This window comes from Electrophorus electricus, chromosome 13, assembly GCF_013358815.1.
Source record: "Electrophorus electricus isolate fEleEle1 chromosome 13, fEleEle1.pri, whole genome shotgun sequence".
NCBI classification, from domain to species: domain Eukaryota; kingdom Metazoa; phylum Chordata; class Actinopteri; order Gymnotiformes; family Gymnotidae; genus Electrophorus; species Electrophorus electricus.
The window spans coordinates 22,005,498-22,032,997 of NC_049547.1; the positions used below are offsets into that span (position 1 = coordinate 22,005,498).

The 27,500-nt window shown below is 48.1% G+C and overlaps 1 protein-coding gene across 1 annotated transcript in view; it reads right to left on the minus strand.

Moving 5' to 3' along the window:
- dlgap2a (discs, large (Drosophila) homolog-associated protein 2a) overlaps nucleotides 1–27,500 on the minus strand; it is a 189,248-nt gene that overhangs the window by 97,223 nt on the left and 64,525 nt on the right. The window contains 1 exon segment of the mRNA XM_035532627.1: nucleotides 5,165–5,197. Coding sequence (XP_035388520.1) covers nucleotides 5,165–5,197 — 33 coding nt within the window.

Consider the following 27,500-nt stretch of genomic DNA (forward strand, 5'->3'; position numbering starts at 1 on the left):
AGGACACTCCCAGGACACAAGACCCCCCCCAGCACGAGAGACCCCCAGGGCTAAGGACATCCATGTGGAGCACCTCCCATGAGAGAGGTGACAGTACTAACACACCATGTGCCTTGTGCACAATCACAACTGTAACTAACACACCATGTCCCTTGTGCACAATCACAACTGTAACTAACACACCATGTGCCTTGTGCACAATCACAACTGTAACTAACACACCATGTGCCTTGTGCACACACACAACTGTAACTAACACACCATGTGCCTTGTGCACAATCACAACTGTAACTAACACACCATGTGCCTTGTGCACAATCACAACTGTAACTAACACACCATGTGCCTTGTGCACACACACAACTGTAACTAACACACCATGTGCCTTGCGCACACACACAACTGTAACTAACACATACTTGTGCCTTGTGCACACCCACAACTGTAACTAACACATTCTTGTGCCTTGCGCACACCCACAACTGTAACTAACACATACTTGTGCCTTGTGCACACACACAACTGTAACTAACAAGTAATTGTGCCTTGCGCACACACACAACTGTAACTAACACATACTTGTGCCTTGTGCACACACACAACTGTAACTAACACATAATTGTGCCTTGTGCACACACACAACTGTAACTAACACATAATTGTGCCTTGTGCACACACATAACTATAACTAACACATAAGTGTGCCTTGCGCACACACATAACTGTGACTAACACATTCTTGTGCCTTGTGCACACACATAACTGTGACTAACACATTTTTGTGCCTTGTGCACACACATAACTGTGACTAACACATAATTGTGCCTTCTGCAAATCCTTTATAATGCTAAATGCTAGACATCTCTGTTCTGGAGAAGGAAATAAGTAGTTATTAGTAATTACTTCTCCATTAAACTGCCAAAACAAATTGGATTTGCTTTACGAATGTACACAAAATTAATACTACTACCTTTTAAACATGCATAACTGCTATATTTTACAAAACACTTGCAGATAGGAAAAAAATGTTTCTACATGTTTCTTGACCTGTTTGGCAGTATTTTTGTTGACAGCTCCGATCTCGTCACAAAAGAGAGCAATCTGAGAGAAGTGTCTTCACCACAGGATGCCAATTTACTGCCCAGGGCTAAAGAATGACCCAGGAAACAGCTGACTGGACCACAATACCTGGGTCAGAAAGAATCTTTTGTTTACAGTGCACGGACTCCTTGGCAACCTGTCAGGGTAAACAATGCACCAGCTAAGCAGAGAAATGAGAGCAAGCGTGAACAGAAGCAGACTGGCCAGGTCAGGACAGAGATCTGGACTCTGTTCCACACATGGTTCTAGATGTGGTTCTGGATGCCTCCCTATCTGGAGCGAGGTAACTCCCTGCCTGGCCCCCGGCTCTGTCAAGACACTCAACCAGAAGACAATGAGGTCACTTCTGACCTCGATGAGGTCATTCCAAGCTTCAGATCGGAATTCCCCTCCCAGTGCTCCTCGTAAAATCCCAACATCCCCCTAAATCTAGAGTGAATATACCGGTGCCTTAAACGGCCAGACTTTGATACCATAGAACTGTGATGAGCGAGACGGATTCTTTATGCCGGTAACGCATTGCTTCCAAGATCTGGTTGGAATATGAATTAACTGTGCTTCCTAACAGCCACACGAAATCTCACAAATGTATTTTCTTTTTCTTCCCCCTGAGCCAAGCACAAATCAGACCTCCTGTCCTCATTCCAAAAGAAACAAACGGCAACAGATAATTCCGAGCGGTGGCGTGTTTTGCGAGTGATCCAGCCCCTTCCCCACATCATCTCCTTTCATTAATTTCTTTTTTCCACCCCATCCGCAAGCCCGATTCCCGGAGCCGCCGTCCTGGTGACAAACGCCCGAGGAGGTGGGCTGCATGCGCCAGGCCCCCGCCGAGCCTTGTACAACACGATCGGCATTTAAATACCTTCCGGGTGCGGTAATGGACCTTCCCGACAGGCTCCCATAAATCCGGGCTGTGGGTTACACGCAATAACGCGCAAGCAGATGCAGTCGGTAAGTCCCAAAGCAGAACGCGCTCATCTGTTCCAAGAAAGACGCCGTTAGGGGCAGAATGTGCGCGCTACGAACGCGAGCGTTAAAGTCCACACGGCCGGCCTTGCTCCAGCACGAGCACTTGGCGACATGGGTCGGAACAACGGTCTGAGCCGGATGGATTTCGAAGACAATAGATGACTGGGAACGTTCCGCATCCGCACCGAATGCAGCGAACGCAGGCCGGATAAACCCACGCGTGGAGGTCTATCCAAAGCTCTCCGCAGAAGCAGCTGTAAAGCGACAAAGTGGCAATCAGGCATCCTTTGACGCTCTGTGGCCTGCTTCTATTTCCCACACTTCCACGCATGTCGAAAGTGAGACAATCGAGGAAGGCTGAAATGGGAGGCGGATGAGTTAAAATAATTGTGTGGCGATGCTGTAGAGCTCCAGGTCTCATGCCATGCGAGTGCAGTGACTTACGTATTCTCACCAGAGTGAGTGTTTTCATTCGGGCTGTTGACACGGATCTCGACATTATTCGTGGTGTGACCCCGAACAGTATAATGAATGTCTGTGCTATTCTTAATGTGCATGAGTGACAGTTCCTCTTACTGAGTTGATTTCGCGTTGTTTTTATCTCGTGAGAACTCGCTCCGAGCCCGGCGACCGGACGGGGGGTGTTTCAGCAGTCCTCGCCGCTCAGGCATGAGCAGTCGATACTCAAGTGCCCTGCAGTGCACTTCCAGAACTCCTGGTGCCACTTCCGTGAGCCTCTTGGGAATGTCTTCCCTCCCAAATGGTGTTTTGAGGCTCTGACACTGAACAGCCTTCATCTGCGTCTTTGCAGACTGACTGCAGGCTGGATGGAGACTGATTGGAGGTAAATCACCAATTGATTCCTGACCGATTCCAAACTAATCACAGACAGACCTGATCACAGACCTGATCACAGACAGATTACAGACCTATCAAAGACAGATCACAGACTGATCACAGATTGAGTGAATGCATATTGCAGATTGATTACAGATCGCAAACCAACCACTGGCAGACTACAAAGAGATCGAACGCAGACTGGATGGATTACAGACAGATCACAGACAGAGTGCAGGCACCTGAGGTGGGGTACAAGGAGTGTTGAGTGTGATAGAGACATTAAGGTCTGAGATCTGCACAACACATATGCTCTCCCTCCCTCTCTCTCTCTCTCTCTCTCTCTCTCTCTCTCACACACACACACACACACACACACACACTCTCTCCCTCTCTCTCTCTCACACACACACACACACACACACACACACACACACTCTCTCTCTCTCTCAACTAAGAGTTCCCTCACTCATCTCCTGTACATTCTCCAGATACTTGCTGTCCACTGTATTATAACTAATGCACATAACACACACACACACACACACCGTAGTCATTCACTGGGACACTTTAATGATGCATATAATGATCATTTTTATTGTCTTTTGTCTTCTCTGTCTTTGACAGAAAACAGATTTGCTCAAATAACCACCCCCTTCTCTCTCTCTCTCTCTCACACACACACACACACACACACACACACACACACACACCTCTTTCTCTTTCCCTCTGACTCTTCCTGTGGTGTTGGTGTGGAGGATAATTGCTTCTTGGTGGTAATTCTGACTTCGCAGAAAAGAGGCATCCAAATACAACTTCCTAATGCAGTTGCTTGACTCAAGTGTGTGTGCGTGTGTGTGTATGTGTGTGGTTTTTTCTGTTGTACATTTTCATTGTTGTACATTGGAAAACCAGAGAACTTCAAGGTAAAATACTCTCTACAAAACGTTCATGTTTCTGTCTTGTTTTAAACTGAAAGGGCAAAACATTTTTTACAGAGATTATGGGTAGATAAAGGATCAGTTATACAATAATAATAATACAAGCATATTACATAGAGGAACTTACATCTTTATAATGCACTTCTGTGTGTATGGCACGTGTGTATTATTCTGTGCATCTGTACTTCTGTAGCACATTCTAGTCTGCAGGTTTTCAACAGGGTGTGTGTTTGAATAGGGAGTGTGTGGACCCACTCACTCAGTTTAAAACAAGACCGAAACATGAACGTTTTGTATACCATTAGATGTGTGTGTGTACCATTCGATGTGTTTAGATGTGTGTGTGTACCATTAGATGTGTTTAGATGTGTGTGTGTACCATTCGATGTGTTTAGATGTGTGTGTGTGTGTGTGTGTGTGTGTGTGTGTGTGTGTGTGTGTGTGTGTGTATCTATGTCTGCATAAAGCTTATCTGTATGTGTGCATGTACATGTAGCTACATGTGTGCGCATGTGTGTGCACGCATGTTTGTGTGTGCGTGTGTGTGCGCGTGTGTTTGTGTGTGGGTGCGTGTGTGTGTGTGTGTGTGTGTGTGTGTGTGTGTGTGTGTGTGTGTGTGTGTGTGTGTGTGTGTGTGTGTGTGTGTGTCTCTGCAGTAAGGTAATGGTGATGGTGGTGGTGCACTTGATTGGGTCTTAACCCAATCAGAGCTGCAGCTGTTCTCTTGTCTGGGTCATTACCCAGAGTCAGGACGCAGAGCTACCTGCTGTCTCCAACATGCCGTTCTGGAGCCCCCCAGGAGGAGCAGGGACCCCAAGGACAAGGCTTTTGTCCTAGTAGACATGTTACGTATTACCTGCATGTTTTTGCATGGTTATGTTATGTGATCATTTTGCGAGCATTTATTCTCCATAGAATTGAGATAGTGGCAAACCGCCTGTCACTGAAGTATATGTTATTATTTCCACTTGGTCCACAACAAAGCTACAAAAATAAAATAAAAGATAAATATAAAAGAACAGAGGAGCAGACGGCAAAACAGTAAACAGTACTGAGAGAGAGAGAGAGAGAGAGAGGGAGAGATGGAGAGGAAGATAAAATCTCTTTCTCTTTGAGAGAAAGATGCAGAGTGCTAGGGAGGGAGGGAGAGAGAGAGAGAGAGAGAGAGAGGAAGGTAAGAGAAGAACAGAAATTGCATCACTAATCATTGCTCATGCACCTGTTGCCACACACACACACACACACACACACACACACACACACACACACACACAGCACTGACAATGCTGGAGAGATTAAACAGAGGAACTTACCTTCAGTATCCCCACACAGAGTGCACTGGGACTCTGTGAGAGACACAGCAGGGTGGGCATGGAACAGAGAGAAAGAAAAGTGTGAGGCACACGCCAAGCACGAGACCTGCCAAACCCACACACACGTACCGCGGCGAGGAACTAGGGGGGAAGACTCGTGATCCACGCGGGATCAGGATTTATTACGGAGATGGGATTACAGATTAAACATCAAAACATGTCCACTAGCGGGTGCAGACACAGGCCACCCTCCGCACGCTCCACCTTCAGGGAAAACGAGGAGAGGGTGTGTTTGGGGTCCCCAAACACACCACACCCTAGAGCTCAGTTATGAAATATGCACAGGAATAACCTGAAGAGACACACACACACACAGGAACAAACATACATGTATATCAGCACTTAGACAATCAACATGAACATCAGCATGCTCACACGACTACCAGTGCACGCTAATGGATGACGTGTGCTCCAGCATGCACACACACACACACAGATACAGACACAGACACACACACACAGATGAAGGATTTGTGTCTTGTGGATTTTTAAAATTATGATTCAAGCAGATTCTCCCAGAAAACAGCATTTCCCGTCCAGCTTTCTACAAAAGTTTCTAAACTCCAGTGGACCACGACCTCCAACTGAGCTGCCTTTTGAGTTCAACACAAAGACTAAATTATTTTATTTTTCAAAATGAAGAGGTTTTTGTAAGAACACAACACTATCTCATTCAGCAGAAAAAAGCACACTGTGACCTTTTAGTCATGAAGAATGAACACTGATGGATGCAAATATATTGTTTCAAGTGGCTGTAAAATTTCAGTGTAAATATAAATAAAATATAAAACATGAAAATGTATTACTTTTGTCAAAAATGACTTGCTGTTAGACAACATTCACTAAGGAGAGCTCCTGGTTACTACTAGCAAAGAGGCACTGAAAAGCTCTGATCAGCTCAGCCTGAGTCTCCTGAGCAATAAACACACAGATCTCCAGGTAATCTGTGTTAAAAACATGCTGTCCTGTTGTATGGAGTCTTTTCACTTGTTAATGCACCGTGGCCTCTCATATGTGAACCGTTCACTTTCCACACGACTCACTGTTATGGTCCGGTGCTGAACTTACCCAGAATTCACAGACACTGGAAACTACCAGAAAGATCCCATGATTTACAAAAGATTATATGAGGTTACGAAAGATTATTGAAAACCTAAAAAACCCAAATCTGCTTCATGTGAATTCTCAGTCCTGAACTCATAGCACTTTGCAGCGAGAACCTTTTTGATTGCTGCTGGTAGTTGGTTCTCTCGGGGAGAATTCAGCGATCACGTCTGACGGAATCAATATGACATGTTTGGTTAAATAAACAACCTGCGCTTATAATGACAGTCTAAGGGCCTGATTGGTCGAGCAGACGTTAGTGACGGGCAGAACTGGCAGGACGTCAGCATGAAGGTCTGTGGCGAGTCTTTTGCAGACCTTCCCATCTGAGCATAGACCTTCTGCCATCATCTCGTCAGCTGTGTGTTTTATGACTTACATATTCAAACACGTTTACAGGCACAGTGAGAAATCCCCCTGACACACGCACGCACACACACACACACACACACACACACACACACACACACACACACACACTCTCACACACACACACACACACACACACACACACTCACACTCACAAATAGAGTCCCAGCACTCAGCAGATCTTGATCGTGCACGGTTTGCTACGAGTAGTGAAACTGTGGAGAACAGAAGAGTGCTGATTACTCAGGCACGTGAAAACACAGGAAAGCTTAACCCAAGCACGTCAACGCACACCACACACACCACACACACACACACACACACACACACACACACACACACACACACACACACACACACACAAACGAGGGAACATTTACTACTTTAATTACGAGTTGTCTCTCCTCATTCTCAGCTATATATATCTAAAGAGCACAGCCGGTTGCTTTCATTAGCCTGGCGAGAGTGCGTGGGGAAGAGAACAGCTCGTACGCTCAGGTGAGTCAGTTGTGCGGAGAAACCATCCAAACTACAGTCCTGCTAGTACACACTACCACTGGCTACTCACACACACCTTCCCTACCTAAAGACAAACACACACACAGTGAGTCCTCTCTTGGGTGAGCGTTTGAGACCCACGCCTGAGTGTGAGCATTTCAGACGCATGCGCAAGCGTATGCAAGTCTTGGGTGAGCGCTTGAGATGCATGAGCGAGCGTTTGAGACCCATGCGCGAGCATTTGCGAGTCTTGGGTGAGCGTTTGAGACGCATGCACGAGTGCTTGCGAGTCTTGGGCGGAAATTTGAAACAAGCGTGAGCGTTTGAGACGCATGCACAAGCATTTGAGACCCATGCGCAAGCATTTGCGAGTCTTGGGTGAGCGTTTGAGATGCTTGGGCGAGCATTTGAGATGCATGCGCGAGCATTTGAGACACAAGCGTGAGCGTTTGTGAGTCTTGGGTGGCTACTCACACACACCTTCCCTACCTAAAGACAAACACTCACAATGAGTCCTGTCTTGGGTGAGTGTTTGAGACACATGCGAGCGTTTGCGAGTCTTGGACAAGCGTTTGAGATGCTAGTGCGAGCGTTTGAGATGCATGAGCGAGCATTCGAGACATCTGCACGAGTGTTGGTGAATCTTGGGTAAGCGCTTAAGAAGCATGAGCAAGCATTTGAGATGCATGCATGAGTGTTTGCGAGTCTCGGGTGAGCGTTTGAGATGCCCGCCTGAGTGTGAGCATTTGAGACACACGTGCGAGCGTTTGTGAGTCTTGGGTGAGCGTTTGAGACGCACGCCTGTGTGCGAGCATTTGAGACGCATGAGCGAGCATTTGAGACACAAGGGTGAGCATTTGTGAGTCTTGGGTGTGCGTTTGAGACACGCGCAAGCGTTTGCGAGTCTTGGCCGTGTTTGAGACACATGTGCGAGCATTTGAGACGTGCGAGCATTTGCGAGTCTTGGGCGAGCGCTTGAGACGCATGAGCAAGCGTTTGAGACCCATGGGCGAGCATTTGCGAGTCTTGGGTGAGCGTTTGAGATGCAGGCGCGAGTGCTTGCGAGTCTTGGGCAAGCATTTGAAACACAAGCGTGAGCGTTTGAGAGTCTTGGGCAAGTATGTGAGATGCATGCGTAAGCATTTGAGAATCTTGGGCAAGCATTTGAGACACATGCGTGAGTGTTTGCGAGTCTTGGGTGAGCGTTTGAGACACACGCTTGAGAGTGAGCATTTGAGATGCATGCGCGAGTGTTTGAGACACGTGCGAGCATTTGCGAGTCTTGGGTGAGCATTTGAGACATATGCCTGAGTGCGAGCATTTGAGACACATGAGCGAGTGTTTGAGATGCATGCGTGAGCATTTGCGAGTCTTGGGCAAGCGCTTGAGATGCATGAGCGAGCGTTTGAAACGCATGTGTGAGCGTTTGCGAGTCTTGAGTGAGCATTTGAGATGCACGCCTGAGTGCGTGCGAGTGGGGCGAGCATTTGAGACTCATGCACAAGCGTTTGAGACGTATGTGCAAGCGTTTGCTAGTCTTGGGCGAGCATTTGAGACGCATGCACGAGCATTTGAGACCCATGTGCGAGCATTTTGTCTTCAGTGAGCGTTTGAGACGCACGCACAAGTGCTTGCGAGTCTTGGGTGAGCATTTGAAACACAAGAGCAAGCGTGTGAGACACATGTGCAAGCATTTCAAAGTCTTGGGCAAACATTTGTGACGCATGCGCGAGCGTTTGCGAGTCTTGGGCGAGTGTTTGAGACGCATGCGCGACAGTTTACTAGCCTTGGGCGAGTGTTTGAGACACTTGCTCGAGCGTTTGGCGAGACTTTGTGCACTCTGCTGACCTATGTAGAGCCTGACCCTCCCTGGGCTTCACGTACTTTAGTAGAAAGCCAAGTGTTGAAGCAGCTCTGTTAACGAGGGCTTCCCTAATTAACTCTGGCATTTGCATATTAGCTCCATGTGCTCACACATCCATGTAGCTTGGCAGAGTGCTAGCCACACGACTCAGCTATGCGTAAAGAGCTCCGTTTGTTCTCGGCTTGCCTTCTCTCTTTTCTGTTTGATTTTTTGTTGTTGAGGTTTTGTTTTGTTTTTGTGGTCATTTTGTTTGGGTTTTTGCTTTTCTTTCCAGGCACATGTAACGTTTAACGCGGTGCTAACGGCAGTGACTACAGAGAGACATGTTATTATGGCACAGCACTTGTTCTACAGTTAAATAAGAGCAGAAAATAAGCAACGGCACGATAAAGCCGTGTTACTCTGCGTGAGATAATGTATGATCTGGAAGATGTGTTTGGCCCATAGAATATGAGGGTGCACGTGACCCTTCAGGGTTTTTTCAACATTTTTATTTCTTTATTTGTTTTTGTATTGATAATTAACGTGAATCATATTGTGTTGCAATATCCCTAGGGGGCAGCATCTCTGGCCTCGTCTCTGTATACACACACACACACACACACACACACACACACACACACACACACACAATCTCACCCTACCCACACAATGTAACCCTACCCAGAGACACACAACCACACTGCTGCACGCACGCACACACACACACAAACACTTCTTTTGAGAAATGTGCATGCAAACACACACACACGTCTACGCACACACACACACACACACACACACAGATTAATCTGTTATTAGGTTGGGGCAGGGCTCTCTGGTCATTCCTTTGCTTGGAGGCTATCCCTCGTCCCTCGAGAGATACTCTTCCACAACTTAATGTTCACCCACCATCTACTGTTCTACTACAGTGCACACACACACACACACGCTGCAGTGTTATCCATAGCAGTTAGCACTGGAGCCTAGAAATACAGCCTGTATACACTGATTAATAATTCTTATTTATAATACAGATAAATCACATATTAGGATTCCTGTTAGCATATATGTTTGGGTACAAAATGTGTCTTGCTCTGGGTGGGTGGGTGTGTGTGTGTGTGTGTGTGTGTGTGTGTGTGTGTGTGTGTGTGTGTGTGTTTGCTTGAGGGTTATTGAATGAAAACACTTTTGAACTTACTGTCAACTTGGGTAAGAAGCACAAATTTCAGACAAATGTATTTTTTCTCTGCATATTTGCAAACAGAAAGATTAATGCAAATGCTCTGTGCCATAACTCACCACCTCGTACGTTGTTCTGAAATCATTCTCAAACTGAAAATGACTCAGATTTTCAGACTTTAACTGAAAACATTTCATGATCTAAAACAGTGTGAATTGAATTGCTAGTGTAAACAGCAAATGAATCATGCAATAGTTGTTATTGTGATTGGATTAAAACTGTACTTTATACTTTACATTTTATATTTTATACTGTACTTACAACTTTATACTGTACTATATACTTTACACTGTACTTTATACTTCATACTCTATACTGTAATTTATACTGTACTTTACACTTTATATTTTACACTGTATTTTATACTTCATACTTTGTACTTTACACTGTACTTTATACTTTACACTGTGCATTATACTTTATACTGCACTTTGTACTTTATACTTTACACTATAGTTTACACTGTATGCTACACGTTATACTTTATACTGTACTTTACACTTTACACTGTATTTTATACTTTACACTTTATACTGTATTTTACCCATCAGCCTCTGGGTGGCTATCAGCATCTGGGCTAATGCCTCCCATACCAGCCTTTATGGCCAAACAGATTTTATCCTCCTCCCCATCTCACTCTCTCTATCTCTCTCTCTCTGTTACTCTTACTCTCTCTCTCAGATTTTCTGTGCTTTTTTGTGGGTGTTCAGTGTGGGCACGTCGTTGAAGCAGCTGTCAGTTTGACCTCTGACCCACTAGACCAGACTAGAGAAAAAGGCAAAAAGAAACGTCAGGAAGACGACAGATGAATGAGGCTCAGTGCTGAATCTGGCTTGGGAGGTCTTGACCTTTAACCTTTGAACATTATCCAATGATCTACTACTCCATGTCTGTTCTAGGAAGTGTTTCTGTCCACTTCCAGGTGAATTCTGTCCTTTGGCAGGATGCCACTTGACTTGAAAAAAAGTCAAATATCAAGCCATGTTCCCATGGCAACATTTTCCACAGTGATGCTTCCGTAAGACACATGGCCGCTATTCTGTGGACTTTTAGCCATTTTTCAGGCTGCGGTTCTCACGTTAATTGCACCGCCATTTTCTACAATAAACCCCATCGAGCAGGTCCAACTGATGAAGTTACAAAACGGAGCCGTCACACGGAGAGATTGTTTAAAACTAGCCAAGCGTCACGCAGACACGTACTTGAAGAACGCCTGTTAAAACTTCAGTTTAACTGATGTGTGGTCTGACCAGGTCAAGTGGTGCTGGGTTCCTCTGGTAAAACTGAGTTCTAGAGACCACGTAGTTTCCATGACTGCCGAGCTAAAAACCTCCCAGCAAGCTACTATAAGGAAGCCTGGTTAGGAGAGAGAGTCTCGAATTCATATAGACATTATACTCACTACTTCACTCCGAGGGGTGTGTGTGTGTGTGTGTGTCTGTGTGTGTGTGTGTGTGTGTGTGTGTGTGTGTGCGTAACCCCTCTGCTCCATAACCCCTTAGTTCTGTAAACCCTCTGCTCCGTAACCTCTCAGTTCTATAACCCCTCTGCTCCGTAACCTCTCAGTTCTATAACCCCTCTGCTCCTTAAACTCTCAGTTCTGTAACCCCTCTGCTCCTTAACCTCTCAGTTCTGTAACCCCTCCGCTCCGTAACCTCTCAGTTCTATAACCCCTCTGCTCCTTAACCTCTCAGTTCTGTAACCCCTCCACTCCACAACCCCTCAGTTCTGTAACCCCTCCACTCCGTAACCCCTCAGTTCTGTAACCCCTCAGCTCCACAACCCCCCTGCTCCTGGCCTTCTACTGGCAGTGCAGGCCAGCAGAGGTTTGGCCAAGCTCACCTCCTCCAGCAGACAGGCTCCAGGCACAGAGGGAGGCAGCACAGCCAGACACTGCCAACACCAGGCTGTGGATGCCATGGCAACTGGGCCATGTTCAGCACTGAGCCAGCATTCCAGGCCACGCTACATGTAGACCAGTTTTTCACAGAAGCCCGTATCAGGAGACAGATGATAGGAAAAATGTCCATGGAAAATGAATGTTTTAGGTTAATGATTCATGATTGGCAGGTCCTGACTGCCAGATAGGCATTCTGCTCTGCTCCCTGAGTAGCACAGCGATGCCCGTGACAGCGAGTGGGAGATTAATCCTCCAGCTTTGATTAAGTTGGTATATCGGCTGTCCAAACAGCTGAGCTGTCATTTCATTCTTTCCAGCTTAGTTGCCATTTGGTCAGGTTTGAACAGCAGTTGCGCCACGTTCCTCAGGAGAGTAAGAGTGGAGAGGACAGAGTGATCCCAGACATCAGAATACCCCAGTGGACACGCCAGGCACTCTACTACCCCAGTGGACACGCCAGGCACTCTGCTACCCCAGTGGACACGCCAGGCACTCTACTACCCCAGTGGACACGCCAGACACTCTACTACCCCAGTCGACATACCAGGCACTCTACTACCCCAGTGGACACGCCAGGCACTCTACTACCCCAGTCGACATACCAGACACTCTACTACCCCAGTGGACACGCCAGGCACTCTACTACCCCAGTGGACACGCCAGACACTCTACTACCCCAGTCGACATACCAGGCACTCTACTACCCCAGTGGACACGCCAGGCACTCTACTACCCCAGTGGACACGCCAGACACTCTACTACCCCAGTCGACACGCCAGACACTCTACTACCCCAGTCGACATACCAGGCACTCTACTACCCCAGTGGACACGCCAGGCACTCTACTACCCCAGTGGACACGCCAGACACTCTACTATCCCAGTGGACACGCCAGGCACTCTACTACCCCAGTGGACACGCCAGACAATCTACTACCCCAGTCGACACGCCAGACACTCTACTACCCCAGTCGACACACCAGACACTCTACTACCCCAGTGGACACGCCAGACACTCTACTACCCCAGTGGACACGCCAGACACTCTACTACCCCAGTCGACATGCCAGACACTCTACTACCCCAGTCGACATACCAGGCACTCTACTACCCCAGTCGACATACCAGGCACTCTACTACCCCAGTCGACATACCAGGCACTCTACTACCCCAGTGGACACGCCAGGCACTCTACTACCCCAGTGGACACGCCAGACACTCTACTACCCCAGTCGACACGCCAGACACTCTACTACCCCAGTCGACATACCAGGCACTCTACTACCCCAGTGGACACGCCAGGCACTCTACTACCCCAGTGGACACGCCAGACACTCTACTATCCCAGTGGACACGCCAGGCACTCTACTACCCCAGTGGACACGCCAGACAATCTACTACCCCAGTCGACACGCCAGACACTCTACTACCCCAGTCGACACACCAGACACTCTACTACCCCAGTGGACACGCCAGACACTCTACTACCCCAGTGGACACGCCAGGCACTCTACTACCCCAGTGGACATGCCAGACACTCTACTACCCCAGTCGACATGCCAGACACTCTACTACCCCAGTCGACATACCAGGCACTCTACTACCCCAGTCGACATACCAGGCACTCTACTACCCCAGTCGACATACCAGGCACTCTACTACCCCAGTCGACATACCAGGCACTCTACTACCCCAGTCGACACGCCAGGCACTCTACTACCCCAGTCCATAAGTCAGGCGGGAAGGAGCGACTTTACAGGAAAACACACCCAAATACAGGCAGACTGGACCAGACCATGGGCAGAACCGGAACAGACCACAAACAGGCAGGCCACCTCGTGAACTGGGAAACACGAGCAAGAAACACGTGGAAACGAGAGTGATGACGCCAAAAGACACGGGTGACGGTGGTGAGAATAAGAGCCGTACTTAGACCAGACTTTGGAAGCTGAAGACCTCTGGAATAGAAACCTTTCAATCATGGCTAACTGATCCCATCAGAGGAAACACATCTCACTTTGCATTACTGATATCTGGTTAAACTCAGGTTACCATGACAACGAAGTTCTCAATGAAGGTACACATATGGCACAGCACGGTAAGTCTCTCTCTCTCTTTGTCTCTATCCTTCTCTCTGTGTCTCTTTCTCTCCATCTTATCTCTCCCCTCTCTCTCTTTCTGAGATCTCTATCTGTCTGTATGGAGAGAAATGTTCATTTTTCTTTCTCTCAGACTTGTCAGAGGAACGGAGAAGAAGGTCTCCAGGCCTCCTAACAAACTCCAAAAGAGAGCTGGAGGACCTTCCGAGACCTGCTCCGTCCTTTGTAACCTAGCAGCCGCCATCAACTCGGCTCACTCTCCCCACGCCATACACACGACACTTATTACAGCACTTCAGCTGTCGCCGAGCAGAGAGGGGGAACGTGGCTCTCCCCGGGGTCAAGACACGAGAAACACGGAGGAAAAAATGTCTGTTTGCTTGAGCAGAGCGCCGGTCTTTTATACAAACACAAAAGTGTCAGGAGAAGACCATCCAGACAAGGACTGTATATCAGCTAGACAAAGGAGCGGACAGAAGCCACTGACATCAGGGCAAGAAAGCTCCTCAGGAGAAAGCTCCTCAGGAGAAAGCTCCAGCACTCTGACACTGTACACTAAGCAGAAGGAGAGGGGCTGAGGACTAGTGAACGCCAGGGCCTCTATCCAGGATGAAACAACCAAGATCCAGGATGGCTCCAAGTCATGGCCCGAGTGTTTAGTGAGAACCTCAGACAGCAGAACCCTGAGGAGGATGGAAGTGAGGAGGAACAGGGAGCATCATGGGAGGAAAAACATCTGCACGGTATGAACCAACGGCAGAGAGCGGAAGAGGCTGACAGGGAGAAATCCCACCAGTGGCTGGAAAAGGCCGGAGACCAAACACCACAGAGGCACTAATCACGGCAGCACAGGACTGAAGACCAGATCAACAGAGGCTGGATCTACCACACCAGGCCGGACCCCAGATGCAGACTGTGCAAAGACGCTCCTGAGACAATCCAGCACACAGCGTACATGGAACGCCATAACTAATGGCTGGCATAGTGTACAAGTATGGGCTGGAAGTTCTCAGGTCTGAGTGGGATACACCCCTGAAACTGGTGGAGACTGACCAAGCTATGATCCTGTGGGACTTCCAGAACCAGTCAGACAAAACGGTAACGGCTAACCGTAGTGATAGATGTGGCAATCCCGAGTGACAACAACGTCAGGACCACGGAACAAGGGCTGAGGGAAAAGCTGGAAAAGACAGCAGTGATTCCTGTGGTAACCGCAGCACGAGGGGCTATGACCCCCAAACTAGGACAGTGGTCCGCCAGATCCCAGGAGACCTGGAGGAGAAGGAGTGTGGAATTTTATATATGTGTATAACTTCCCACCATCCTCTGGGCCGTGTCTGCGTGCCTGAGAGTTCTGCGTAGTATCATAGCTATTCCCAGGACTGTACTCTTCTGGATTCTGGACGGAGATCTCGGTTGAGATATACATATATATACACACACACACACACACACACACACACACACACTCCGCGATGAGTATTGCAGATATGGTTGCCATGGTGATGGCCAGAATGAAGCGAGCACTACAGTCTGTTTTGTTTCACATGCTAATGGAAAATGTGAATTCAACATCCCAGACCCGGAACAGAGGTTCCTACACACTCCACACGGGACCGAGAGGCCAAGGGAGACAAAGAGGAGCTATGAAAAGGAGGGGGTGTGGTCAGGGAGGGGTGCGGTCAAGCGCCAGGTCTAAAGCGGGTTGCCTGGACATATGCAGAATGTGTGGGCATTTCACTGCTGATCCTGGACCTGTCTCTCTGCTGGACAGGTAATATCCATCCCTACATCTAATGATCTCACCATCATTACAAAGGCCTGGAGCCCTGCAGTATGTGTGCTGTCCCTGTACGACCCTGCACGACCCTCCACGACCCTGCATAACCCTGCATGACCCTGCATAACCCTACATAACCCTGCACGACCCTGCATAACCCTGCACGACCCTGCATGACCCTGCATAACCCTACATGACCCTGTACGACCCTGCATGACCCTACATGACCCTGCATAACCCTGCATAACCCTACATGGCCCTGTACGACCATGCACGACCCTACATAACCCTACATGACCCTGCATAACCCTACATAACCCTGCATGACCCTGCATAACCCTGCACGACCCTGCATAACCCTACATGACCCTGCATAACCCTGCACGACCCTGCACGACCCTGCATGACCCTGCACAACCCTGCATAACCTTGCACGACCTTGCATGCCCCTGCATGCCCCTGCACGACCCTACATAACTCTACATCACCCTGCAGGCCCCTGCACGACCCTACATAATCCTACACGACCCTGTACGACCCTACATAACCCTACACGACCCTGTACGACCATGCACGACCCTACATAACCCTACATGACCCTGTACAACCATGCACGACCCTAGATGACCCTGTACGACCATGCACAACCCTACATAACCCTACATGACCCTGTACGACCATGCACGACCCTACATAACCCTACATGGCCCTGTACGACCATGCATGACCCTACATAACCCTACATGGCCCTGTACGACCATACACGTACCCTACATAACCCTACATGACCCTGTACGACCATGCACGACCCTACATAACCCTACATGACCCTGTAGGACCATGCACGACCCTACATAAACCTACATGACCCTGTAGGACCATGCACGACCCTACATAACCCTACATGACCCTGTACGACCATGCACGACCCTACATAACCCTACATGACCCTGTACGACCATGCACGACCCTACATAACCCTACATGACCCTGTACGAACATGCACGACCCTACATAACCCTACATGACCCTGTACGACCATGCACGACCCTACATAACCCTACATGACCCTGTACGACCATGTACGACCCTACATAAACCTACATGACCCTGTAGGACCATGCACGACCCTAGATAACCCCACATGACCCTGTACGACCATGCACGACCCTACATAACCCTACATGACCCTGTACGACCATGCACGACCCTACATAACTCTACATGACCCTGTACGACCATGTACGACCCTACATAACCCTACATGACCATGTACGACCCTGTCGTCCACCACTACATTACAGCAGAAAAACAAAGAAAGTTCTGACATTATCGCGTCTGATGGTGACGTTGTGGCAGGCAGAACTATCCAAGCAGCCTGCCGTCTCAGGTAACAAACTGCCCTGAGGAACATCTGCAAGCCATACGGAATGAGGGAGATACTCACAGAAGTCACACACACAGCAGAACACACACACACACACACATAAACAGATAAATCAACAAATAAAAACAAACAGACTAACTGTTTTCTCTGTCATGCCACTATTAACAGAGTGCACTCAAATTAATCAGCCCCACTGATGGCACAGTGGTCAAGGTGCCACATGGTCAAGGCTCCCGCAGAAACAAGGAGTGACCTGCCACAACCTTTAGCGTTCATTTATGGTTCAGCTGTTCCAAATGTTTTTAAAAAATAAAAAAGGAGGCGGAGCCACTTCCATCAGCTCGGCCAATCAGCAAAGAGTCAGTTAGAGACCGCGTGAGCACGGCCTCACCGTGCTTAATTATTACGTCAAAGTAAACACACGCAAACACAGAGTCCCAGTAACCTTCCGGGCTGGATTCAGACGATCTGGCAGGCCAGTGTACGTGACAGCGCGCATCTCACCAGACACCTACTGGGCTGAAAATAAACAAACAAGCTAACTGAACCAACAAAAGACATGTCTTAAGAAAGGAGTTCCAGCAGCCAGTCACGGTTAACTGCACCTACAGCACCTAAACGTAGCTAGCTGCATGCTAACTCAGCCTAAAGGACCTGTGTCAGCGTCTCATTGGCCGCTTGGATCGGGCCAGGGCGAGTCTCTCTGGAATTTGCATCATAAAGACAAAGACCATGTCACTGAAACGTTGGCGCATATGTGAGGGAGAGAACAGAGAGAAAGGGAACGATGGTGAGGGAGACTGGATCTCCTCAGAGTCCAAGCCGAGCGCGCGGGTGACCAGCAGCCAGTATCTTTGGAGAGTTAACAGGTCATAGAGCTAGCATGAACACTTCTCTGTTAAACATAGGCGGCTCAGTGGTGAAGGTACTGGACTACTAAGCAGAAGGTTGCTGGTTCAAGCCTTAACCTCAATGACTCACGTTGTGTTCAGTCAGAATTGTAAGTCACTTTGGATAAAAGTTTCAGATAAACTGTGTAAATATATGAATCAGAGAGACAGTTTTCCCCCCCACTGTGTCTGGTAACCATTTTATTACTTTGGACTGCAACATCAAATACAAGTTGCTTCTTTCTCACTAGGGGTCTTTGGACTTTTTGTTTACAAGAGTTGTTTTTGGTCCTGCGTGTCCAAAACCCTCCTCCCCCGGGTTTCCGTCTGGTACCGAGCAGAATGAAATCCAGGAACAGCACAGCAAGAAGCAAAAACAAACAAAAAAAACCCTCTGCAACTTTTGCTCAAAACAAATTTGAGGTAGTTCAGTTGGTAGACCTGAGTGTGTCAATCCCAGTGGGTCTTTAAGTGGGACATGGAAGGAGATCTTGTGTTGGTACGTTAATGGCCTTAAATCACACTGGCTGCAGTTGCCATGGTGCTCTGATCCAGGTCACGATCAACAGATCAGCGTCTCTGTTAAATGATTCCGGACCAGCAAGTCTGCCTGATGAGTGCAGATTGTTATTGCATATGCATAAAGAAATGTCAGACAAGAACTAATCTCAATGACATAATATGTATTAATACCATAAGTTTAATTTTTCATTAACTATTTTAAAGAAAACACTGTCACACCTTTAAAATCAACTTCATACTGGGTTTGTATTTGTGTGTGTGCGTGTGTACGTGCGTGTGCGTTTGCGTATGTGTTTGTGTGTGTGTGTGTGTGCGCATATGTGAGTGCGTGCGTGTGTGTGAGTGTGTGTGTTTATGTGAGTACGTGCGTGTGTGTGTGAGTGTGTGTGTTTATGTGTGTGTGTGTGTGTGTGTGCATATGTGAGTGCGTGTGTGCATGTGTGAGTGTGTTTATGTGAATGCGTGCGTGTGTGCGAGTGTGTGTGTTTATGTGTGTGTGTGTGTGTGTGCGCATATGTGAGTGCGTGCGTGCGTGTGCGTGTGTTTATGTGTGTGTGTTTATGTGAGTGCGTGCGTGCATGTGTGAGTGTGTTTATGTGAGTGCGTGCGTGTGTGTGTGTGTGTTTATGTGTGTGTGTGTGTGAGTGTGTTTATGTGAGTGCGTGCGTGTGTGTGAGTGTGTGTGTTTATGTGTGTGTGTGTGTTTATGTGAGTGCGTGCGTGTGTGTGTTTATGTGTGTGTGTGTGTGTGTGAGAGAGAGTGTGTGTGTTTGTGTGTGTGTGAATGTGTGTTTGTATGTGTGTGTGTTTGTGTGTGTGTGTTTATGTGTGAGTGTGTGTTTATGCATGTGTGTGTCCTAAGCTGCTGTGATTAGTCTGTGATGGCGGTAACATGTGCTGCTCTCTCTGTGCTCCTGTCTCCTCCCACACTGCTAACCACTCGCCCTCTTATTACCCAGCATGCAACTGGCACGCATCACAGACCATCTCAACGAGGAAGCCCAGAAACGCCAATGCCTGGAGCGCAAACAAAGAGGCCAAAACAAAGAGGCCACATCACCTCCTCCCTGCCTCCTCTCCTCCTCCTCCTCGTCTCCTCCCTGTCTCCTCCTCGTATCCTCTTCATCATCTCCTCATCATCTCCTCCCTGTCTCCACCTCACCTGATGTTCTGACGCATTGTTCCCCACATTCTGATGTTCTGTGGCTGACAGAAGCATCTCCAGTTATAAGGTGTAAAACCAGTCAAACCAGTCAGCCTAATCCACATGACACACAAGCCCAGTATCTGATACCACAACACCTCTGAGACTTTGTCTTTACATCCATATGTTGCCTTTGCCTATGAATGTTAGCAGGCAAAGGAATATAACACAAAAAAGTTGTTTTTATTATTTAATGTGTTATAAACATTTCTAGACAAAAATTCCAATTGAGTTGAGCTTCCTGTCATGTGCTGCACCTCTGTGGATGCACCACTCTGCTAGCATAGTTTATGTGTGTACATATTTATGGTTTACGTATTTATGGTTTACATATATATGAGTAAGTACTAGATCTTCAGGCAAACCTTTAGTCCTTATAGACCCAAGAATTCCACACCCAGTTTAGTCAGAGTGCCATAACACACAACCACAGGCTCAATTACCTTGTTAGACTCAGACCTCATTTACGACTGAATGTCATAAATATGCAAATTAATTATGCTAATAGCTGACACGCGACACTCATGAGAGGCCTGTCAAAGGTGACCTTTCACCCTCAACAGAAAAGCTCTCAGGAAGGAACACAGAAGGACAAAAAAAAAAGTTTCCGAGAAAGTCCAAAGCCGCGGAACTGTTGCATCGAGACCGTGGCGGCTTTGTGAGAGGCGTGTGTAGACTCGACCTGTGTGACTCCAGCGTGAGCCGACGTTCACGAAATCCAAAAAAAGAAATTCTACGCACTAAGTAACCCACCCGTAACTCTACAGAGAGAGAACGACAACGTCCGCTCCAGCAGCGTCCGTTGGAGCGGTTGTTAAGAGACTGCACACATTTCTCGTTTCGTGTAGCATTTCCCTTTGTGTCCTAAGTGGAGTTCTAATCTGCGCCGCCTCTCCTCCTTGCTGGGGGGCTTGTTCCCGGGGCCCCGCACCTGTGTTGGGGAGGGAAGAATGTGAGCTACATCTCACTCATCTCACCGAGCACCGAGGAGGTCACAGCCATCTGTCACAGTTTCATCCTCTCTCTCCCCAACGCTCTCTCTCTCACTCCCTGTGGGGGGGTGTTCATTTCGTGTGTGTGTTTGTTTTAAAGAGCGACAGCTATTTTAACACTGCTTATTCTATTACAGCTCAAACAACAAGCGTGGAGTCACTTCAGGTCCCAAAATATCCACTTACAGCGAATACAAATAAATCCTAACAGAGGATCCAAGCAGAGATGCAGACATGCTGCCTGTATGAGACACGTTTAACAGTACATCCTGCAGCGAAGAACAACAGTAACTGCACTTATTGTGTGTGTGTGTGTGTGTGTGTGTGTGCGTGCGTGCGTGTGTGTGTGTGCATGTGTGTGTGATGGAGTGATTTTTTGGCTTCATTAGGCACTCTATAGGACAAAGATCACACTGAGAAAAACAAGTTCCAACAACGCAGTCTGTCTCTACACACACACACACACTCACACTCACACATGCGCACACACACTCTCCCTGAATGTGTAAAAGGAAGTGTGATTCTAACTATTCTCCCACCCGCACCTTCTCTCTCTCCCTCCCTCTCTCTCCCCCCCTCTCTCGCTCACCCCCTCTCTCTCCTCCCTCCCTCTCTCTCTCGCTCCCCCCTCTCTCTCCTCCCTCCCTCTCTCTCTCTCCTCCCTCTCTCTCTCTCCCCCCCTCTCTCTCTCGCTCCCCCCTCTCTCTCTCCTCCCTCCCTCTCTCTCTCCCTCCCTCTCTCTCCCCCCCTCTCTCTCCTCCCTCCCTCTCTCTCTCCTCCATCTCTTTTTGTAATGTGTGAAAGGGATTGTATCCAACTCTTCTTCCACCCACATCATGCTCACTTGTTTTCTGTATCTTTTCATTTTCTTCATCCCTCTCTCTCTCTCTCTCTCTCTTACTCTCTCATCCTTGTTGAGACATACAGTGAATGCTGACACACACATGCACAGTCCTCCAACTACCCACCCACACACACACACACACACACACACACACAAGCATGCACGCACGCACCCACACACATGTACCCACCTACACACACCAATACATGCACACACACACACACACACACACACACACACACTCTCAGCCACCCACCCACACACACACACACACACATCCTCCGGTATGCACTGAGTCTTAAGAAGCTCCATCGTTGCTCTGCACGAATGCAGAGCCATGCAAGAAACGCAGACTCCGCTGCCTAGCTACATCTCCATGGCAACAAGAGCAGCACATCCCCATGCAGTACTGTCAAAGTGAGGAGGAATTTAAACATCAGCAGGAGAAGAGAAAGAATACTGAGAGAGAGAGAGAGAGAGAGAGAGAGAGAGAGAGGTGGAATTCATTACCTGTCTGCCTTGATCTCTCCCAAAATGAGGCAAAAGCAGAGAAAGAAAAAATGCTGCTTTGCTCACATTTCACTTCCTCTCTCTCTCTCTCTCTCTCTCTCTCTCTCTTTCTCTCTCCCTCTCGCTTTCTCTCTCTCTCTCTCTCTCTCTCCCTCTCTCTCTTCCTCTCCCTCTCTCTCTTCCTCGCTCCCCCCCCTCTCTCTCTCTCTCCCTCTCTCTCTCCCCCCTCTCTCTCTTCCTCTCCCTCTCTCTCTCCCCCCTCTCTCTCTTCCTCTCCCTCTCTCTCTTCCTCTCCCTCTCTCTCGCTCCCCCCCTCTCTCTCTCGCTCCCCCCCTCTCTCTCTCCCTCTCTCTCTCTCCTTTCATTCTACATCTCCAACTGTGGCTGTGACCAAAACAGCCTACAGAGACAAAACGCCAAGAAAGTTGGCAGCAGTAAACCGTAGGGCTGAAGGGTGGAGAGTAACGAGTGGAGAGTGAAGAGTGAAGAGTGAAGCATGAAACGTTATGAGTGCAGAGTGAAGAGTGAAGAGTAAGAGGTGAAGAATGAAGAGTTATGAGTGGAGAGTGGAGAGTGGAGAATGAGGAGTGATGAGTGGAGAATGAGGAGTGATGAGTGGAGAATGAGGAGTGATGAGTGGAGAGTGGAGAGTGATGATTGGAGAGTGGAGAATGAGGAGTGATGAGTGGAGAGTGGAGAGTAATGAGTGGAGAGTGGAGAGTGATGAGTGGAGAGTGAAGAGTGATGAGTGGAGAGTGGAGAATGAGGAGTGATGAGTGGAGAGTGGAGAGTGATGAGTGGAGAGTGAAGAGTGATGAGTGGAGAGTGGAGAATGAGGAGTGATGAGTGGAGAGTGGAGAGTGATGAGTGGAGAGTGGAGAGTGATGAGTGGAGAGTGGAGAATGAGGAGTGATGAGTGGAGAGTGAAGAGTGATGAGTGGAGAGTGGAGAATGAGGAGTGATGAGTGGAGAGTGGAGAGTGGAGAGTGATGAGTGGAGAGTGGAGAATGAGGAGTGATGAGTGGAGAGTGGAGAGTGATGAGTGGAGAGTGGAGAGTGATGAGTGGAGAGTGGAGAATGAGGAGTGATGAGTGAAGAGTGATGAGTGGAGAGTGGAGAATGAGGAGTGATGAGTGGAGAGTGGAGAGTAATGAGTGGAGAGTGATGAGTGGAGAGTGAAGAGTGATGAGTGGAGAGTGGAGAATGAGGAGTGATGAGTGGAGAGTGATGAGTGGAGAATGAGGAGTGATGAGTGGAGAGTGAAGAGTGATGAGTGGAGAGTGGAGAGTGATGAGTGGAGAGTGATGAGTGGAGAGTGATGAGTGGAGAGTGATGAGTGGAGAGTGATGAGTGGACAGTGAAGAGTGAAGAATGAATAGTGAGGAGTGATGAGTGAAGAGCAAATGCACAATCAAGACTGGCCGGGTGAAAGGTAAAAAACACAGAGCAGCTCAGACACAGACCCACGGGCAATGTGTCCTCCCCCCTCCCAGGAGCAGTATGAACACACTCAGCCCTCCTAGTTGGCAGTATGAACATACCCAGCCCTCCTAGTTGGCAGTATGAACTCACCCAGCCCTCCTAGTTGGCAGTATGAACACACCCAGCCCTCCTAGTTGGCAGTATGAACACACCCAGCCCTCCTAGTTGGCAGTATGAACACACTCAGCCCTCCTAGTTGGCAGTATGAACACACCCAGCCCTCCTAGTTGGCAGTATGAACACACTCAGCCCTCCTAGTTGGGAGTATGAACACACCCAGCCCTCATAGTTGGCAGTATGAACACACTCAGCCCTCCTAGTTGGCAGTATGAACACACCCAGCCCTCCTAGTTGGCAGTATGAACACACTCAGCCCTCCTAGTTGGCAGTATGAACACACTCAGCCCTCCTAGTTGGCAGTATGAACACACCCAGCCCTCCTAGTTGGCAGTATGAACACACTCAGCCCTCCTAGTTGGCAGTATGAACACACTCAGCCCTCCTAGTTGGCAGTATGAACATACCCAGCCCTCCTAGTTGGCAGTGTGAACACACTCAAGCTGTCCTTCTGGAGTGATGACTAAAGGAAACTCCAGTGAAGAGTGTTGCTGGGAAACCACGGCAACCACACATGTCAAACCTGCATGACGGGAGGTATGCGACGTTAGGACACACCGTGGGGGAGGGGGTGACAGAGACAGGCCAACACACACACACACACACACACACACACAGATAAACACTCACTACCGTCAGGGCACAGGTCACTATACACGGCGTCAGAGGTGGGCACAGGTCACTTTACACTGGGTGTACAGTGGGTGGGCACAAGTCACTGTGCATGGGGTGAGGGGTTAACACAGGTCACTGTGCACAGGGTCAGGAGTTAACACAGGTCACCGTACATGGGGTCACAGCGGGACACAGGTCACTGGGCAAATTGCCATGTATATACATTCAGAGCTCATGCATTTTAATTTGGTATGCACACACACAGACACACACACAAATCTTTCAAGATGTCACAGGCCGGAATGCAGAATGAAGTGAAGTGACTGGGATAGTTGTGTGAACTTCAATCTCAATGCCACGACCCTTGCTCAGGAAGGGTCATATAAAAAAGGTCACAAGGAAAGGTCACAGGAAAGATCAAAAGGAAAGTTTGTGTTCAGTCGTGTTCTCCTGGCTCCTCGTTTCTGGTCTGGAGAACACTTTAAGCAGGGTCTGCTTGTCCAGGGCCTGACATTACCTCCCAAACATCTCTGATTAGCTAACGATTTTATGGGGGCGGGACATGGGCTGGCCACAGTCTGACTAATTGATAGATCGTCCTGATTGGTCATTTCATTATGTGAGGGGAGGTGCATTAGCATGCATCATCTTTCATAGTCAAGAAGCAAAGCAGAATGTAGACACATAAGGAGGTGTAGGGTGTGTGTGTGTGTGTGTGTGTGTGTGTGTGTGTGTGTGGGAGGGAGCGATTGGTTTGTGGGTGACTAAGTGTGAAAGAAACAGGTTACCTAAAGATATTTCTTATATACAAACATGCTCTTATTCTCTCAGTCACACACACACACATACACACCTACTCACCTGTACACCTTCACACCTAGTCAGCTACACACCTACACACCCACCACTCCATGTAACACAACACAGCTCACAAATACTCACCAAAACTATGTAAAAGCTTTTTATCAGGCACCGTCGCAGCTACTACATTTACACAAAACCCACGCACTCGACCACAGAAAGGATGACATCAGGGAGGAGGGCACAGAGACACTTTTGGAGGTGCCATCAGCACAGACCTGTCCTCAGATCCATCGTGTCTGTGAGTGAGAGGAGTTCTAACATATAACACCTCTTCCTGAGTGACCTCAGTGATATCAGTGGTCTGAGAGGTGTCAGTGAGATCAGTGATTTGAGTGATATCAGTGGAATAAGTTATTAGAGTGGTATCAGTGATCTGAGTGATTTGAGTGGTATCAGCGATTTTAGTGGCATCAGTGGTATCAGTGATTTGAGTGGTGATGAGGAGTGTGGTGAGGTGCAGGTATCAGTGATTTGAGTGGTGATGAGTTTGGTGAGGTGCAGGTATCAGTGATTTGAGTGATTTGAGTGGTGATGAGTTTGGTGAGGTGCAGGTATCAGTGATTTGGGTGGTGATGAATTTGGTGAGGTGCAGGTATCAGTGATTTGAGTGTTTTGAGTGGTGATGAGGAGTGTGGTGAGGTGCAGGTATCAGTGATTTGAGTGATTTGAGTGGTGATGAGTTTGGTGAGGTGCAGGTATCAGTGATTTGAGTGGTGATGAGTGTGGTGAGGTGTAGGTATCAGTGATTTGAGTGATTTGAGTGGTGATGAGTTTGGTGAGGTGCAGGTATCAGTGATTTGGGTGGTGATGAATTTGGTGAGGTGCAGGTATCAGTGATTTGAGTGGTGATGAGTTTGGTGAGGTGCAGGTATCAGTGATTTGAGTGATTTGAGTGGTGATGAGTTTGGTGAGGTGCAGGTATCAGTGATTTGAGTGGTGATGAGTGTGGTGAGGTGCAGGTATCAGTGATTTGAGTGATTTGAGTGGTGATGAGTTTGGTGAGGTGCAGGTATCAGTGATTTGAGTGATTTGGGTGGTGATGAATTTGGTGAGGTGCAGGTATCAGTGATTTGAGTGGTGATGAGGAGTGTGGTGAGGTGTAGGTATCAGTGATTTGAGTGATTTGAGTGGTGATGAGTTTGGTGAGGTGCAGGTATCAGTGATTTGAGTGGTGATGAGTGTGGTGAGGTGTAGGTATCAGTGATTTGAGTGATTTGAGTGGTGATGAGTTTGGTGAGGTGCAGGTATCAGTGATTTGAGTGGTGATGAGTGTGATGAGGTGCAGGTATCAGTGATTTGAGTGATTTGAGTGGTGATGAGTTTGGTGAGGTGCAGGTATCAGTGATTTGAGTGGTGATGAGTGTGATGAGGTGCAGGTATCAGTGATTTGAGTGATTTGAGTGGTGATGAGGAGTGTGGTGAGGTGCAGGTATCAGTGATTTGAGTGATTTGAGTGGTGATGAGTTTGGTGAGGTGCAGGTATCAGTGATTTGAGTGGTGATGAGTGTGATGAGGTGCAGGTATCAGTGATTTGAGTGATTTGAGTGGTGATGAGGAGTGTGGTGAGGTGCAGGTATCCAGAATGTGCTGCTTGATTGGGATTCTCCCGGAAAACAGTTTCGTCATTCCCATGCCTGGTCACATGCTTCCCCAGGGACCAGTTAGTGTGTGTGTGTGTGTGTGTGTGTGTGTGAGAGAGAGTGAGAGAGAGAGAGAGAGAGAGAGAGAGAGAGAGAGAGAGAGAGAGACACTTGATGGGAGAAGAGAGGAGGGGTATTAACTGCAGAGAGGGTGCCAAGTGTTTAGACCTGTATATATCTCTCTCTCTCTCTCTCTCTCTCTCTCTCTCTCTCTCTCTCTCTCTCTCTCTCTCTCTCTCTCTCTCTCTCTCCCTCTGTCATTCTCTCTCTCTCTGTCTCTCTCCCCTAATACATAAAGAAAGGAGCAATGGCATTGGGCATAAATGGTTTGCGCGTGCACACACCCCCCCAGTAACTGCTGTTAAAATAAGTAC